Source organism: Podarcis cretensis (genome assembly GCF_951804945.1).
Source record: "Podarcis cretensis genome assembly, chromosome: 13".
Lineage (NCBI taxonomy): Eukaryota > Metazoa > Chordata > Lepidosauria > Squamata > Lacertidae > Podarcis > Podarcis cretensis.
The window spans coordinates 3,638,522-3,653,951 of NC_137182.1; the positions used below are offsets into that span (position 1 = coordinate 3,638,522).

General features: G+C 42.4%; 1 protein-coding gene across 1 annotated transcript in view; it reads right to left on the reverse strand.

Annotated features, from left to right (window-relative positions):
* The window catches only part of PLEKHG4B (pleckstrin homology and RhoGEF domain containing G4B), a 67,574-nt gene that overhangs the window by 4,691 nt on the left and 47,453 nt on the right, over nt 1–15,430 (reverse strand). The window contains exons 15-20 of the mRNA XM_079950197.1: nt 7,718–7,967; nt 4,424–4,513; nt 4,088–4,312; nt 2,127–2,297; nt 1,040–1,220; nt 168–284 (exon numbers count right to left, since the gene is read on the reverse strand). Coding sequence (XP_079806323.1) covers nt 168–284; nt 1,040–1,220; nt 2,127–2,297; nt 4,088–4,312; nt 4,424–4,513; nt 7,718–7,967 — 1,034 coding nt within the window. The remainder of the gene's footprint in view (nt 1–167; nt 285–1,039; nt 1,221–2,126; nt 2,298–4,087; nt 4,313–4,423; nt 4,514–7,717; nt 7,968–15,430) is intronic.

Sequence of the window (15,430 nt, forward strand, 5' to 3'; positions counted from 1 at the left end):
CAGTTTCAAAATTCATTTCCTTGTGGCAAGGTGATGTTGCTATTGAGAAACAGAACTTGCAGAACTAGCTGTACATTTTTTCCATGGGGGTGGGGATCCAATAAAATAATTTTTGTAAGAAGTGGACAAGAGTTGCCAAAGAAGTGAGGGGAAGCATCAAACTGTACCTGCTCGTTTCATTATATAGTCTATTGCTCGATCACTTATAGCTGCATCACTGGGCTTGATGTCCAGGAACGGTTTGTTTCCAATGCCCATCGACACCATTTCTTGCATTCGGAGTTCTAAAAGCAACCATCCAAAAACATGAGAGAAGCAGTTAGGAAATAATTCCTTATACTAATAATACAAACAATGCAAATTAAAGGGGAAGGATGTAAATGTTACACTGTTCCATGTGTGAAAACTGTTGAGCTCTTTGCACAAAAGAATATATAACTGAGGTTTTTTTTTTTTTTTTGCTTTTTTAACAGAAAATGTAAGATTGTGTGCCAAGAGTGCTTCAAATTCTGCCACAGGAAAACCACAAATGCCATTGTCACCTGACCATTCCTAGATCCCCAAGCTTGCTCTAGTAGACCAATAAGATAATGTATATTAAAATAGTTTAGATATGAAATGCCATTACATAACCTTACTGGATCTGAGGCCGAGATCCAACAAAGACGGGGAACACATGCACATGGGTGGTGATGGGGTGGTTCGGAAGGAGGAAGGCCGACAATATCTCCCACCTTCTCACCTCTTGCGTAATCCTGCTTTTGCTATGTATTCAGAGAGTGTACATAGTGACTTGCAGAGTAACCTAAGGGAAAACATAGCTCCACATCCCCAACCACTGAGGTTTTAATGCACAAATGAAATTAAATGTACCAACACTTCATTTGGGTTTGGGGTGGGGACTGAAGGGTTATGACACAGGGGTCAGACAAGAGTTGACTTTTGAAGGATGGCTTTGAAGGGATTTGCGGGGGCATCACACTGGTTGTTCTAGGAAAGAGTTTCAGGCATAAAGGGCAGACTATTTTGGCAGACACACCTCGGTTTCTCAAGGCTTGTCTCCAAAGAATCTTTCCTATGAGATTTGTCCATCCAATCTTAGTTTCTACTGAATTTGCTTGAAGGATGTAAGTGTCCTGAGATTTTCTTCTCCTTCGAAACCAGATTTCAAATCTGAGGCCACTATCTCCAACATTCTCTGTCATTCCAATCTCAGCTGTCTAAAATAAAAAAATAAAATATAAATAAATAAATGTGACAAAGAAACATGAGGAACACTGTTTAAGAGCATGAAAATCTATTAGTCCTGCCAAATGAAGAAGTGCATATGGATGAGGGCATAGTGGCTAGAAAACTGTATCAGTATGGCTTTTCAGTCACAGAAGCATGGTTCTCACAAATGTGGATTAAAGTTGCAAGTAATGAGCACATTAATTCAATGATTACGTTTTTGTCCCACTCTTTCATAAGGGTCTCAGGGCATATGTATATGATTTCATTTGTAAGCTAGGGCAGGCTGAGAAGTTCTGACTGGCCCAATATATAGGGTTGCCATTTTTTATTTGCCAAAGGTTTGCCCAGAGTTTTTGAACTTTTTGGCAAAATCGCAAAAAGTAAAGTTTTTGAGCTATTTTAGGGGAAATCACCAAAAACGACACTGCCCACTGTGGACATGAGTTGCCATATGTCCGGATTTTTAGTGATTTTCGCCTGGACACTGCTACTGACTCCAGTATTCCAGCTGTGTCCGAGAAATTCTGGATGTATGGCAACACTATACCCAACACTATATCCATGAGTGGCCTATTCTCAATATCTGCAACTACCAGCCATGCTTGTGAAAATGTATTGAATGGATTTTACTAGCTGGACTGCTAGAGACTGCCTTAAATAATGCATATACCACATCACTTCCTTGTTTGTTTCTATTTAGCCCCTTCCCCACACTAGCAAGTACAAAACACTATGAGAGGTGGTTTGTTGCATTGATATTCCCCCTTTCCCTGGAGGGGTTCAAGGTGGTACCCCATTCAAGCAATGACCGGACCCAGACCTGCTTAGCTGCATCACATGCCATCAAACCACACCCAAGGCAGGAAAAGCACACCCAACAAGGATGCAGTTACCTTAAATGATTGTTTGTACATGTAAATGTCATATCCCCCATCAATCTTTTTTGTTTTACTGAACAAGATGAGGTCTTCGAAAAGGAAAACATGCCTCAAGTACTTCTTTCGGCCACAGCACACAATAAACTCATCTTGACACCTCAGCTGTCCTTGTTCTTTCAGATTGACCTGATCAGAGAAGAAGAGACAACACAGGAGAAGGGATTTCAGAGAGGAGGTTGGTTCAACTTCCTTAGGCCTGAGGGCCGCTTTGGGCTAGGGTTCTCCTAACATGAATTAAAAAATAATATTTAGCACCTTCCAACTAGAATCAAAGGTCCTTTATATACATGGTGGCAGTAATCTTACACACCTTCTTCTGCTCCTGGTGTTTTGAGGGTTGCAGGCCCTCCAAGATGATCCTGAGGGACGGTAAGACAGTTCTAAAGCTGTAAAGCAACCTGTTAGTAAGTTCTGTAGCCATTCCCCACTCTTCTTTTTAGCTAATCACTATATGGGTTATAGTTATCAGCAGCAGTCAGGGCTCTAGCCTGGGGACTTCCAGCTGCTGACCCCAGCTGTGGACAAAGTAGAAAGGGGAAAGGTTTTTCTTCCTTTCTTATTTATAACAAAACCCAGGGCCTTCTAATAAAGCTGAATGTTGGAAGCTTCAGAACGGAGAAAAGAAATAATTTTTTCACACAGTCAAAACTATTAAATTTGCTCCCACAAGAAGCAGCGGTCGCTATCAATGTCAATGGCATTTGAAGAGTAGAAGACAAATTTATGGAGGATAAGGCTACGAATGGCTGCTCGCCACAATGGCTCTGCTCTGTCTCCACAGTCAGAGGCAGGATGCTTGTGAATCGCAGTTGCTGCCAATCACAAAGGGGGAGAGGGCTGTGGCACTCAGGTCTTGATTGTGCGCTTCCCACTGGCATCTGGTTGGTCACTGTAAGAGCAGGATCCTGGAGCAGATGGGCCTTTGGTCTGATTCAGCAGGCTCTTCTTGTGTTCTTACAACCATCTTGTAAATGTAAGGTAAAGGTAAAGGGACCCCTGACCATTAGGTCCAGTCGTGGCTGACTCTGGGGTTGCAGCGCTCATCTCGCTTTATTGGCCGAGGGAGCCAGCGTAGAGCTTCTGGGTCATGTGGCCAGCATGACTGAGCCGCTTCTGGTGAACCAGAGCAGCGCATGGAAATGCTGTTTACCTTCCTGCTGGAGCGGTACCTATTTATCTATTTGCACTTTTGACGTGCTTCCAAACTGCTAGGTTGGCAGGAGCTGGGACTGAGCAACGGGAGCTCACCCCATCGCAGGGATTCGAACCGCCAACCTTCTGATCTGCAAGTCCTAGGCTCTGTGGTTTAACCACAGCGCCACCCACCTCCCATCTTGTAAATGTAAGGTAAAGGTAAAGGTACCCCTGCCCGTATGGGCCAGTCTTGACAGACTCTGGGGTTGTGCGCCCATCTCACTTAAGAGGCCAGGGGCCAGCGCTGTCCGGAGACACTTCCGGGTCACGTAGCCAGCGTGACATCGCTGCTCTGGCCAGAGCCAGAGCCAGAGCCAGAGCCGCACACGGAAACGCCGTTTACCTTCCCGCTGGTAAGCGGTCCCTATTTATCTACTTGCACCCGGAGGTGCTTTCGAACTGCTAGGTTGGCAGGCGCTGGGACCGAGCAGCGGGAGCGCACCCCGCAGCAGGGATTCGAACCGCCGACCTTTCGATCGGCAAGCCCTAGGCACTGAGGCTTTAACCCACAGCGCCACCTGCGTCCCTCTTGTAAATGTAGACAAGTATTATATGCAGATGCTGAGCTGAGAGTGGCTGGCCTAAGTGGATGGAGGTGTGATTTGAACAAGGGAATTCCTGCCTCATAATGCAGCCACCACCAGGCAACTAAAGCTACAAAAATGAAGGTTTCCTGAACTGCACAACAGGGATTCCAGGGGTGGGAATGTGGCTGGACTCACATCACATCCTCTGATGGCATCCATGGCAAGTAAATCATTTCCATGGCGAAGCTGAAACTTGACCATTTCTTCAGCAGCCCGGAGGGCGCTGAGCTCCTGTTCTTGCGCTGCCGAACACTCCTTGATCAGATCCTTCAAAAGCAGTGCATATTTGCTCATTCTCTGGATGGGTTTCAGCAAGTAAGAAGCCAGGTTCATTTTATCACCCAATTCCTGCTGCTTATTCTGTAAGATTAGTAGGAGGACACATAACCATTAGGTGATAAAATACCACAAAGGTCAACAAATTCTACTCAGACACAATCATAGACGTAGTAAACATTAAGCGATAGTTACTTTAAAGAAGGTATTTCCATGGCTTATAAGCAAAGCGTCTGACTGCGGCTTGTTCTTGCTGTACAATGCATACATTCCAAACTGTTCTTCCTGAAATAATGAAAAATAGACTTGGCATTTAATTGGCTAATTAATGATGATACACATCAAAGACATTTTATTACCATTTGTTTCTTTTATTAGTCACTTTGTTATTAGTCACTAATATTTATTAGTCACTTGCTTCAAAAAAGTAAAACGCAAAGCAACTTACAAAAATATTGAAAAGAAGCAGAAAAATCAAGAATATGACAATCTAAAATACACAAGGATACTATATATAAAACCCAGATCTAACTCCACCCCACCCTACTAAAAAATTAAGCAGAAAAATGAGCTCCAATGTCCTGGATGAATAAGAATGTTTTTGCCTGGTGCCTAAAAACAGAGAGGGGTGGCACCAGCCCTGTCTCCCCAAGGAGAGTGTTCCATAAACTGGGGGCCACCACTATTTTGTGACTCCTGATACAGGTTTCCTATGTTTATGTTCAACACAGACTGATTATCCTCTGACTGGTAGCATACCTGACAGCATCAGTGAGAACGTTTTATGGAAATTATTGAAAGCTAAGTAAAATGCCTTCCTACAGTGAGTGACTGAAACAAAAATTAACAAAACCTATGAGCTATGTAGCTCATTCATCAAAAAATAATAGCAAAACGTATGAGCTATGTAGGAGTGGGGGGAAATAATGGGTATTGCTCAAGAATGATGACATCATTTTATTAGTCTAATGAAATAAAAATAAATGAAAATAGGGATCATAAAAACTAGCAAGATGTTAAGGATGCCAGAATTTTTGCAAAAGAAATTGACTGTTTGCCAGTATGGTATAGTAGGAAATGTGATGAGGGCCCCACTCAACTAGAAAGCTCCTTGGTGGCCCCTTGGTCCATTCACAAAAGCCATGTTCAGGGATTATTTAAACAGGAACATGAAGGGGTTTTGTTGTTCCTTCATGAGTTGGAAGCCATCTGTCCAAAGCTGGGAGCCTTTGATATGTGTGGGACTCCTGCGAGACCAGGAAAACCAGGGCAGCAAACTAGCAGAGAGCCTCCACAGATCAAAGAAGCTCCCTTCTATAGACAATCTCAGTCTGCAAACGGGGACGGAGTGGGTTGCTCAGTCTCACCGAGTTATTATTATCAGTATCATATTTATTAAGAACGCTGCTTGAACATGCTGAGCAGAAAGTGGAAATCACTGTTGCCAACGTGGTCAACAGTTCTGACAAGCTAACAGCCACATTGTGCGCATCAGAGGCATTTGATGACATCGAAAAGGCAAAGAGTAACTTAGCTTCCAGAAATGGATCGAATGGAATTTTCCACTTTATTTCATGGCAACACATAAAGAAAACCCGGCAGTGGTTAAACATGCTGAGTAGTGAGCAGTTATGTAAGGTTGTTGTTGCACACACTAAATAGAACATGAGACTGAGTAACTGTAGTCCATAGAATCATAGAAATGTGGTGCTGGAAGGGAACCTCGTGGTCATTAGTCCAGCCCCTGAAACTCAGGAATCTCAGCGCTTGGTCCCTGTTATCCTTCTTTAAACCAGGTAGGTAAAACCAGATAGATATTTCCTTCAGACTCAATATTCATTTTTAAGCGCTTACTGGAGATTTTTGATGACAGAAAAATTAAATGAAGGTTATTTCAACTTCTATAAAGTAATTTCATTTTAGAGTCTAAGACTTAAGACCGTAAAGAAAATTGCATCTGTGCTGCCAGGTGAGAGCATCAAAGTAGTGACTGAGAACACAAACCCCTTAAAATATTGGGGGGGGGGGGTTACCATACCAAGGCAAACCTTTAGAGGGGATTCAGATTGGCAAATCCTGGACCCCATCCAGTCAAAATTAAGGACTTAAAGTCCGATTGGTTTAAACAGAAGATATTAGTTGTCCCATAGTACTGCTTTACTTCAGAATGACTGGACAGCCAAAAAGTTGTAATTAAATTTTGCTCCCTGCTTCTCTCTCTAACATAATGCCCTCAGAGTGTTTTCCATGCATGCAAGTAGGAACTTGCAAAAGTGGAAATCAAGAAAAAGTTTCTTGCCTGCCAGCTTACATACATACAGAATTTGAAAACTAGCAGTTTGGGCAAATCAGGGGCTACTATAATGTACAGGAACTCGTATGGGATGAAACCGAATCACAGAATTATAGTGTTTGTAATGTTCTGTGACACAAGATCAGGGAAAAGCTATTTAAAACTTTTTAAACAAGTGATGGAAGAGACAGGCAATATAAATAAATGTAGGGGAAGTTGCATTAAAGACTTTTAAGGCTGCTATCCTGTACACAGTTACCTTTGCCAAACTCATTGAAGCTTCCCTCTTAGTAGGCATGTATTGGATTGTACAGTAATTCTCCAAGTGAAATACAAACAGGTATTTAGTGGCAGAAGCAGAACACCATTATTCAAATCATTACCAGTGCACTCTGTCCCTTTTCCTCCAGTGACACAAATCAGAAATCCCGTTTAAAAGCAATTTTTGGCAGGGATGGGGAATTTATCTACCAGCCAATTGGACCAGGGTCATTTACTGATTTGTGTAGGCCATAAAATGTCACACCCTGTGATCTTTCAGGTCAGGAGCTGCTCCTTTCTTGACTGTAATGGCAAAGGGGGGCTTATCCCAGCCGCTTATCCTGGGACAAAACAGGCAGCTGGGATCATATGATATGTATGTGTGTTGGGGCGGGACAAAAGGGATAGGGATCAGTTGGACTGTCAGCCTTGTTCTAGAGGCCGTTGCTACTTGTCTCACATGAGTAGGAAACATGACAAACTGTCCATGTGCTGACAGATGCCACACAGGCAATTTAATGCAATGGAACAAGAGGGCAGTGGTGTTTCTTGGGGTCTCAACTTTCAGCAGCACCCTGCTCCATGCCAAAATCCAGCCTCCCTCTGCCTCTCACGCTCCATTCTAAGTAACAGTTGTGGTGCCCCTGGTGGTGTGCTGAGGCTCCGTGCCCAGTGTGACCGAACCAGTCCCCCTCCCCTAAATTAGCCTCTGAAGATGGCCAAAGTACCTTTAACTGGAAAGAACTATGTGGAGCTATCTCTGTGGGGAAAATGCAGTACAGAACCCTGTACAAACATGGTGTGCAGAGAGAGAGAGGAATTACAGAATCAGATAACTTTATGAGGGAAAAGTGGTATTTCCTAGTAATACAATTTTTAGTCAATACAAGAAGATATCTGAGGAGAATAACACACTAATGGAAAATGAGACTTACATGTCTGAGAAAAGAGTGGCTAACCCGCAGGGGGAAGTCTGTGCAGTGTTCCAGTTCTTTCAGGAAATACAGACAATGGAAGTCATACAGCTTTTCCAAATTTCCAAATATGATATTCCGCTTCCCTCGCAAATCCTGAGGTAAGTCAATCCTTTCCATTTCTGGAAAATAGCTGTTGATGATATAGCCTAAAGATCTGACATACTCCCTTTCTGTTCTGATCATCTCATCCATTATGTGGTTCACCTTACTGTTGAAAGAAACAGAAGAATTGCATGGAACACAAACAACAATGCTTAATTAGCAGTAACTTAAGAATTTAGCATCACAGGATGGCTTTGGTGAACCAGTCATACCTATAAAGACATGGAAATATATTGATGACAAAATGCATACATGTGATGACATAAAGCAGACCTGTGTACTGCCTTCTGGGGAACTCCTGATTCATGGATTTCCTTTTGCACCTTACTCGTTCTGAACTGAAGACACTTCTCCATCTCTGGGCCTGTAAGTGGGAATGATTCCCAGGAGTAATATTGTACATTTCTCACTTGAGAAATCATCCATGCAAAAATCAGGGTTGCGTCATTGGCTGCTAAACGGTTATTGCGGTGTACTAATTTTGGCAAACCTCTACCAGCATTTGTAGTTACAGCAGCCAATCTTAGTTCCTGCAGGTTTCAGGCTCTCATTTGCAGCCAGAGTTTCCCACTCCACCCTTCCCACTGATAAAAAAACCACGCACACTCTGACACAGAGGGGCTTAGCCACATCAGATGCTGCAGAAGAACAGTAACTAGCCAGGAAGACAAAATAATTTTGTTATTTGAAACAGGCTCCCCCTACACAGTACAGAAACGTTTCCTATTACATCTGCAAAACTATTATGACCTTTTCCGTGTTTGCATTCTACTGTAAAACAGAACATTCCAGAGATGATGTACAGCTGCTTTCTCACGAATTTCCCCAAACAATACAATATTCAGCACACAGGGAGTTCCTACTGGGAAAACAGGCCTGAGACTGAACGATTGAAAGGCAAGCCGTGAGGAAAAGGATTTAAAGAACTACTGGCAGTGGGATTACTGACTTTTCTTTCCCTGGATAGCAGACCCCACTGCTATACTCCCCCTTTGAAACTCCCCTTTTGCTGTGTGGCATATGGTATACATGTATTAGCAGGGGGGGAGGGGGCTGTCAAGGGCTGTCACTAGAGAAAGCCCAAAATCCTCCTTATTTGACTCTCAGCCAATTAAAGCAATTTTAGCTATTTATGAATTTAGCTGAATGTTTATAAATTAAGTGAATCTGTATACAATTGCATCTAGCAAAAAGAAGTAGTTTTGAGACAGAAAGCAAACTTTCTTTGGGCTTATATGATATATACATGCACCAGCAGCACAGGAAACATCCTAAAAAAACACCTTCCCTCCTGTGCGATCTGAAAGGAAGGCCCCCTTTAAGGCAGCGCCTGCTATCTGCAGTCATGTGCTATTCCAGGGACTCCAGGTTCTTACCCAGGGTTTGTTTCTGTTGGAAATGAGGCACAGCAGAGACAGTGGTGTCTTAATGATATATGGTTTATTTACACATAAACACAACCTGAGCCTATGCTGGAGGGGTTCAGAGCGTTACACTCCAAGCTGGTCCCTTGCTTCTCCCATATGTAGGTGCAGCAGCCTTGGATACAAAACAAAAATCTGCCATCCTCTCTGCCACAGTTTTGCTAGCACATCCCCTGCCATCCTAAGAATTCTGGCCTTTTGTCTCCTGCTAATGAACTCCAGACGGAGGGGCTCATATCCCTCTGCTGTCCAGCAGAGAGCAACTGCTTTGTTGATCGCCCATCTCCCTGCTCCTTTGTTTGAATAACAACTTCGCCATTCTCAGGCTTTGTTCCCCTAACAGCCACACTCAGTGCTTGGCAATTTAAACTCCCCCAACCTTAATTAATTCTAACCTTTATTGGACCCAGGAATTTAGGGTGTCTCACACCCCACAAATTCATAACACTACTTATTTTAAATATATATTAATCAGGGTACCTGTTTAGTCTATCAAATGTGCTATTTAATGAGATTTACCCTGATTAATTGATTAAACATTGATGTTCTGCTCCTTAAGAAGTAATTGTGCATGTAGTTGCAGAACTGTTTGGATCTTGCCAATAGATTTTGCATAAATAATAATTATATAGTAGTCCAACAATTTCTGCAGAAATGCCAAACTTCTCATTTTGGTCCCTGTTCACAACAATACCAAGCTATTTTTCTTGGAAATAACAAGATGAAAAAATCTTTTTTAATAATTCCAGTGGCACCTTAAAGATCAACTAAATATAAGCTTTCAAGGCATGAGCTTTCATGTGTAATACACACTTCGTCAGATGCTTTCTTGGAAAAGGTAATTCTGGCACATCTCTGTACTGAGTGGATACAGATAATTCAACCACAGAGGAATGAGAATGACAGCTTAGAGTCTCCACTAATTTATTTCTCACAGTAAACCAATGGTTTTCTCTCAAGTTACACTAGGGTACCTGGCACACAGTTTAAGTAAAACTGGACAATGCCAGTATAAGTGGCTCAAAACCCTTTAGAGCGCCCCCCTAACCCATCTCTTCACTTAAATATATGCTATGTGGCACCTTTGCCCACACATTGGACCAGGGTGCTGTACCTGCTTCATGCGACAGATCAGCCTAGAACAATATTTAGTTAGATTTGTTGCACTCAAGTCTTAGACGTGTATCTGCCACTGTAGTAGTCATTTTAGTTTCTTTTAAATATGTCTCCTGTTGATAATAATAAACAACCTTAACAATAGAAGAAATATTCTGGGTCATTAACCAAAACAGGAAGGGCTGAATCTCATACATCTAGAGCAGTGTTTCCCAACCTTGAGTCTCCAGATGGTTTTGGACTACAACTCCCATTATCCCTAGCTAGCAAGACCTGTGGTCAAGAATGATGGGAACTGTAGTCCGAAAACAACTGGAGACACAAAGCTGAGAACACTGGAGCACCAAATCAAGAATCAGTACCTATAAATAAATAAATTTGTCAGAATGGGGAAATGCTGTGGAATAGTCTCTGCAGAGCAGTAGATAACATAGTTTGAATTGTAGTCTTCTTAACCTAGGTTGCAAGGAGAGTGTGATTTGGAGGACAGAAGTAGCAGTGGGGAGGGTTGCTGAAGCCTAACACTTCTTGCCTACGCTGCCCCCCCCCCCGCCCCTATTTCCAAGTCTGTTTTCCAGCCGCATGCCTGCCAAGGCTTGAGGAAAAGCTGCAGCGGGAGGGTTCAGAGAGGAACTTAGAACTTCAGGTGCATCACCTCTGAATTTGGGGCTGGGAATATCTGGAGCCAGACCTAATTTATGGAAATGTAAACAGTTTTGGGGGGTGGTTTGGGGGTGAACAAGCCTAGCCTTAATCCAAATAAAATGGAAGTGCTGGGAAACTGGCCAGTCTGGGTGGAGATGTATTGCTGAACCTAGATGGGCTGAACTCCCCGGAAGGATGAAGGTCACAGGTTGGGTGGGAGCACTCCTGAATTTGACACTAATGATGGAAGCACCGGTGGCGTCAATGGCACAGAGTCAAGGGACAGAGCCTTCTAGCTGGTGGCCCCATGGCTGCAGAACTCCCTTCCTACAGAACTATGAAGCTACAAAAAGCTACTACAGTGTAGTGCACACCTTCAAATGTGCATTGAAGGCTCATTTCTTCCAGTCTGACTTCAACATTTTTTTTCATGTGGTTGATTCCACTTGGTGCGTTCCTACAGTTTTGGATTCTTATGTTTTCTAACATGTCACATAATTATTTTTAAGTTTCAAATGGATCTCAGCTGATCTCATTTAGTTGTATGCTTTCTTGTGAAGACTATGCATTGAAAGGCAGAATATACATATGCTAAATACTTTGTAAAAAGCAGAATGCTGCACCATGATTCATTTAAATGACATTCCTTATTTTATTAAGCCAAACTTGGATTGAATGGTATCAAATGAAAGGTACCTTTAATGTGAAGTCTGTTATTGTAAGAACTTGTTTTTGGTCCAATCAAGATGAAAATTCAGTATTACTGAGCACATTATTTATGAATAATGGCCAGGGCAGAAACACAATGTCAAAAGGGATATTCTTTCCTTCAGTTGCTGGCAAATTTTCTCCAAATTGCACAATATTTCTACTTATACCTAATTAACAAATTTGGCTTGTTTACTAGACAACTGGATGACAGCAGTATCGTTCACGAGATCACTGAGTCTAGCAACCCCAGCAGAGTTATCTTATCCTACACTGTCTACTTAAAATTCATTTGTAGGTGAAGGGAAGCCTGTCACAAGAGTTCCATTGTTGCTCCTGATTCTGATTAATCTAGGAACACATTTTGACACTCTCCAATTCTGGTCACAAATGAAAGAAGTTAAGCTGAAAATCTACAATTCAGCATCTCAAAAATGGAAGTCTTGCCCAAATAAGAACAAAAATAAACTTTGGCAAAAGAAATGTAAGAGATGGAAAGAATTCGAGAAGTGCTTTGTCAGAAAAATTATTGCCAACAAGATTAAAACACACACACACACACACACACACCAGAAGCAGAAAACCAGCTGGGGAGGGTAGTTGGATGTCAAGTAAATTAAATGTATGCTGGAAGACAAGATTTAATTAAAACAATGCATTCTTTGTATCTGGTATTCAGCATGGAAAATGTAGGGCGGGTACTGTTACCTGAAGTGACATTTTCAGGGAGTCTGAAAAACTGAGGCAAATACTGATGACAAGAGATGAAGTTCTAGCACTTATAGACAAATTAAAAATGAACAAATCATGAGGTCTGAGAGTTCTTAAATAACTCAAATCTGAATTTGCTAGTCTTCTAACAAAATGTGTAACTTGTCTGCAAGATTGCAGAAGGAACTAGGATATTACAGGCAGTTTAGTTTAATGTCTGCTCTGTATAAAGTGGGAGAAAGAATTGGTTGGTGTCTATCTGAGGAGACACTGGAGAATTGTGCCTTTGAGGGTAAAGTCAAACTGTTGGAGAGTTAAAGCGCCTGCTGTGGTTGTAGAAACCGAAACAGGAGAGACATGTTTTGCTGCAGCTGGGGCAGAGGAAGGTGTCCAGTTGTGCTGCTGCAAGTGTACCATGATGTTTCTTCTCTCTGTGCTCCTCCCAGTGGTCATTCCTCCTCTCGCCACTGCTGTGGCTACATGACCTCACTGTCTCTAAGTGGTTGGGGTCTGCAAGGGATTCCTACAAAATGGGGCTGACATTGCCATTCTTGGCAATTTTGTCTACTTGGGCTTCACCATAACCAGCAACCTCTCCACGGATGCTGACCTGGACAAGAGTATTGGCAAGGCAGCAATGACTCACCTCTCCAAAAGGGTATTGGAAAATGTGGTGCTAATGGAAAAGGATCGTTAAAGACAGCTAGGCATGCAGAACAACTCATGCTGAAGAATCAACACGGCTTCTGGAAAAGGAAGTCTTGGAGTTCCTTAAATGTCAAAAAGCACGTAAATAGCGGCAATTTGCAGAGAGTGTGCTGTAATAAGTTTGCAAAACACTTTGCTGATAGAAATGCTTGCATTCCCTGTGATTGCATTAAAAGGAGGTCCAAGTTGGCAACTGCCCAATTTTGATGGAGGAGTTTCTTCTGGTTTGCCTGAGGATGTGGATAAGTTGCTTGGAGGAGCAATACCAACCCCTTGCTAGTTGGACCTGTGTCTATCCTAAAAATTGACAGAGGGAGACAGGCCAGTTGGGTGGTGGAGATTGTAAATGCTTCCTTGAAGGACAGCTGTGTCTTTGAACCTTTAAATGAAGCAGTGGTAAGACCTTTGTTTAAGAAATTGCAACTGGATCCCAGCTTCCTAGATATTAGGCAGCCTCCAAATTTTCTTTTCTGAGTAAGGTCACAGAGCAGGTAGTGAAAACTTATTTCCACACTTTCTTGAATTAAGCTGTTTATTTGGATCCTTTCTAATCTGGAAAGGGCAACTATTGAGGGTGAAAAGATGGTGAGGAGCACGGAGACCTAGTCTATGAGGAACGTTGAGGATAAGTGATGATTAAGTGGCAATATGACAGCCCTATCCAGATATTTGAAGGATTAGCACATAGAGGATGGACCATTTATTTTCTAGTGCCCCAGAGGGTGGGATTTGAACTGATGGATTCAAAGGAAAGGAAAATGTTATTCAGACTAAAAAGCATGAGCTGTAGAGTTGGAAGGGACCACAATGGTTATCTAGGCCTCTTCACTGGAGGTTTTGAAGCAGATCCTGGGTGTTCACCTACCTGAGACAATGCAAAGTGGATTTCCTGCATAAGCAGGGAGTTGACTAGATGATCTCTGAGGTTCCTTTTAAGTTCTGCAAACCAGCTTATAAATTATGACCTTATTCTAAGGATTTAGAAGCTTAGTCAAATCTGGGAAGTTCAGTATCTGCATCAGAAGGGATGCATGCACTACAGAAACCTGTCTGCCAGCGTATCTGTATGTACCACAAATGGGGGGAAGGTTTCATTGGTGAGGTAATGTGATAGCTTTTCAGAAAATGTCCAAGTTAGAGCCTTCCACTGACACAGTACGTGTAATCCGGAGAGCTAAAATACAAGCAAGTCAATGGCATCAAGACATTTGACAACCTCCCAAACTCGCATCAGCTTCAGATCTTGGATGGAAGTGTTAGCGACAAATTTGAGCCTATTATGTGCACTTTGCCATGTTCTCCTGTGACTGTTTTGGACCTTTGCAAGTGTTCATGTGTGCACCAGAGATGTGTTCCACCATGTATCCGCAAGACAAGCAAACTGATTTGCAGTGAGAAGTGCAGATACGGCAGCAATCAGAACCTCTGCAACAGAAACGGTCTAAGCTATATTATCGTACTACTATCTCATGCTATACTGAATCGTTTACTGTTTATACTGGATTTATAGTGGAAATATAAAATTTAGCACTCAGCAATGCTGATTTTTCACATTGATTGGACCCAAACCATTTCTTATACAATACTTTTCATTTGATATTATGCAACCCCTATTTGGTAAACTTTATGAAAATAAAGCATGGCATTTAACTGAATCACCCAAAACCACTTTGTTTCAAATGTTACCCACCCCCGCCAATGATGTGTGTTGCCTACCATCAAAATTCATGAGCTGCATGCTCCAACAGGAAGAAGACCTGGGAATCTGGGAAAGGGGATTTCCTATCATTGTCCTCTGCAGAAGAGATCAGGGAGCCAGCTGTGAATCAACTAACCTTGTGAGAAGACCCTACCCACTCTGAACTGAATTGACGGATAGCTTCCCAGCTTCTGCATGAAGACCTCCAGTGAGGAAAGTCTGTTATCGTACTAGATTAGTTCAGCAATGGAACCAATTTCCTGAAGGTGTGCTGGGCTCTTCCTGGAGGTCTTAAAGGACAGGATTGTTGTTCACATCTTGGGGATTCTCTAGCTTCACAGAGCCTACAAGGCTCCTCCATTTCCATGATTAACCTGGAGACATACAGTAAGAACGAGAACCAGCTTCAACTTGAAAAGTAAATGTCTGGTCCTCATGGTTGCAAAGGATATCCTGAAACTTGAGGGCTATGTCTACCCTAATAATGTTCCACAAGCATGAGCAACACAGGTACATGTGACCAATTTGGGGGTACTTGAGTAAGAAGAATATGTGACT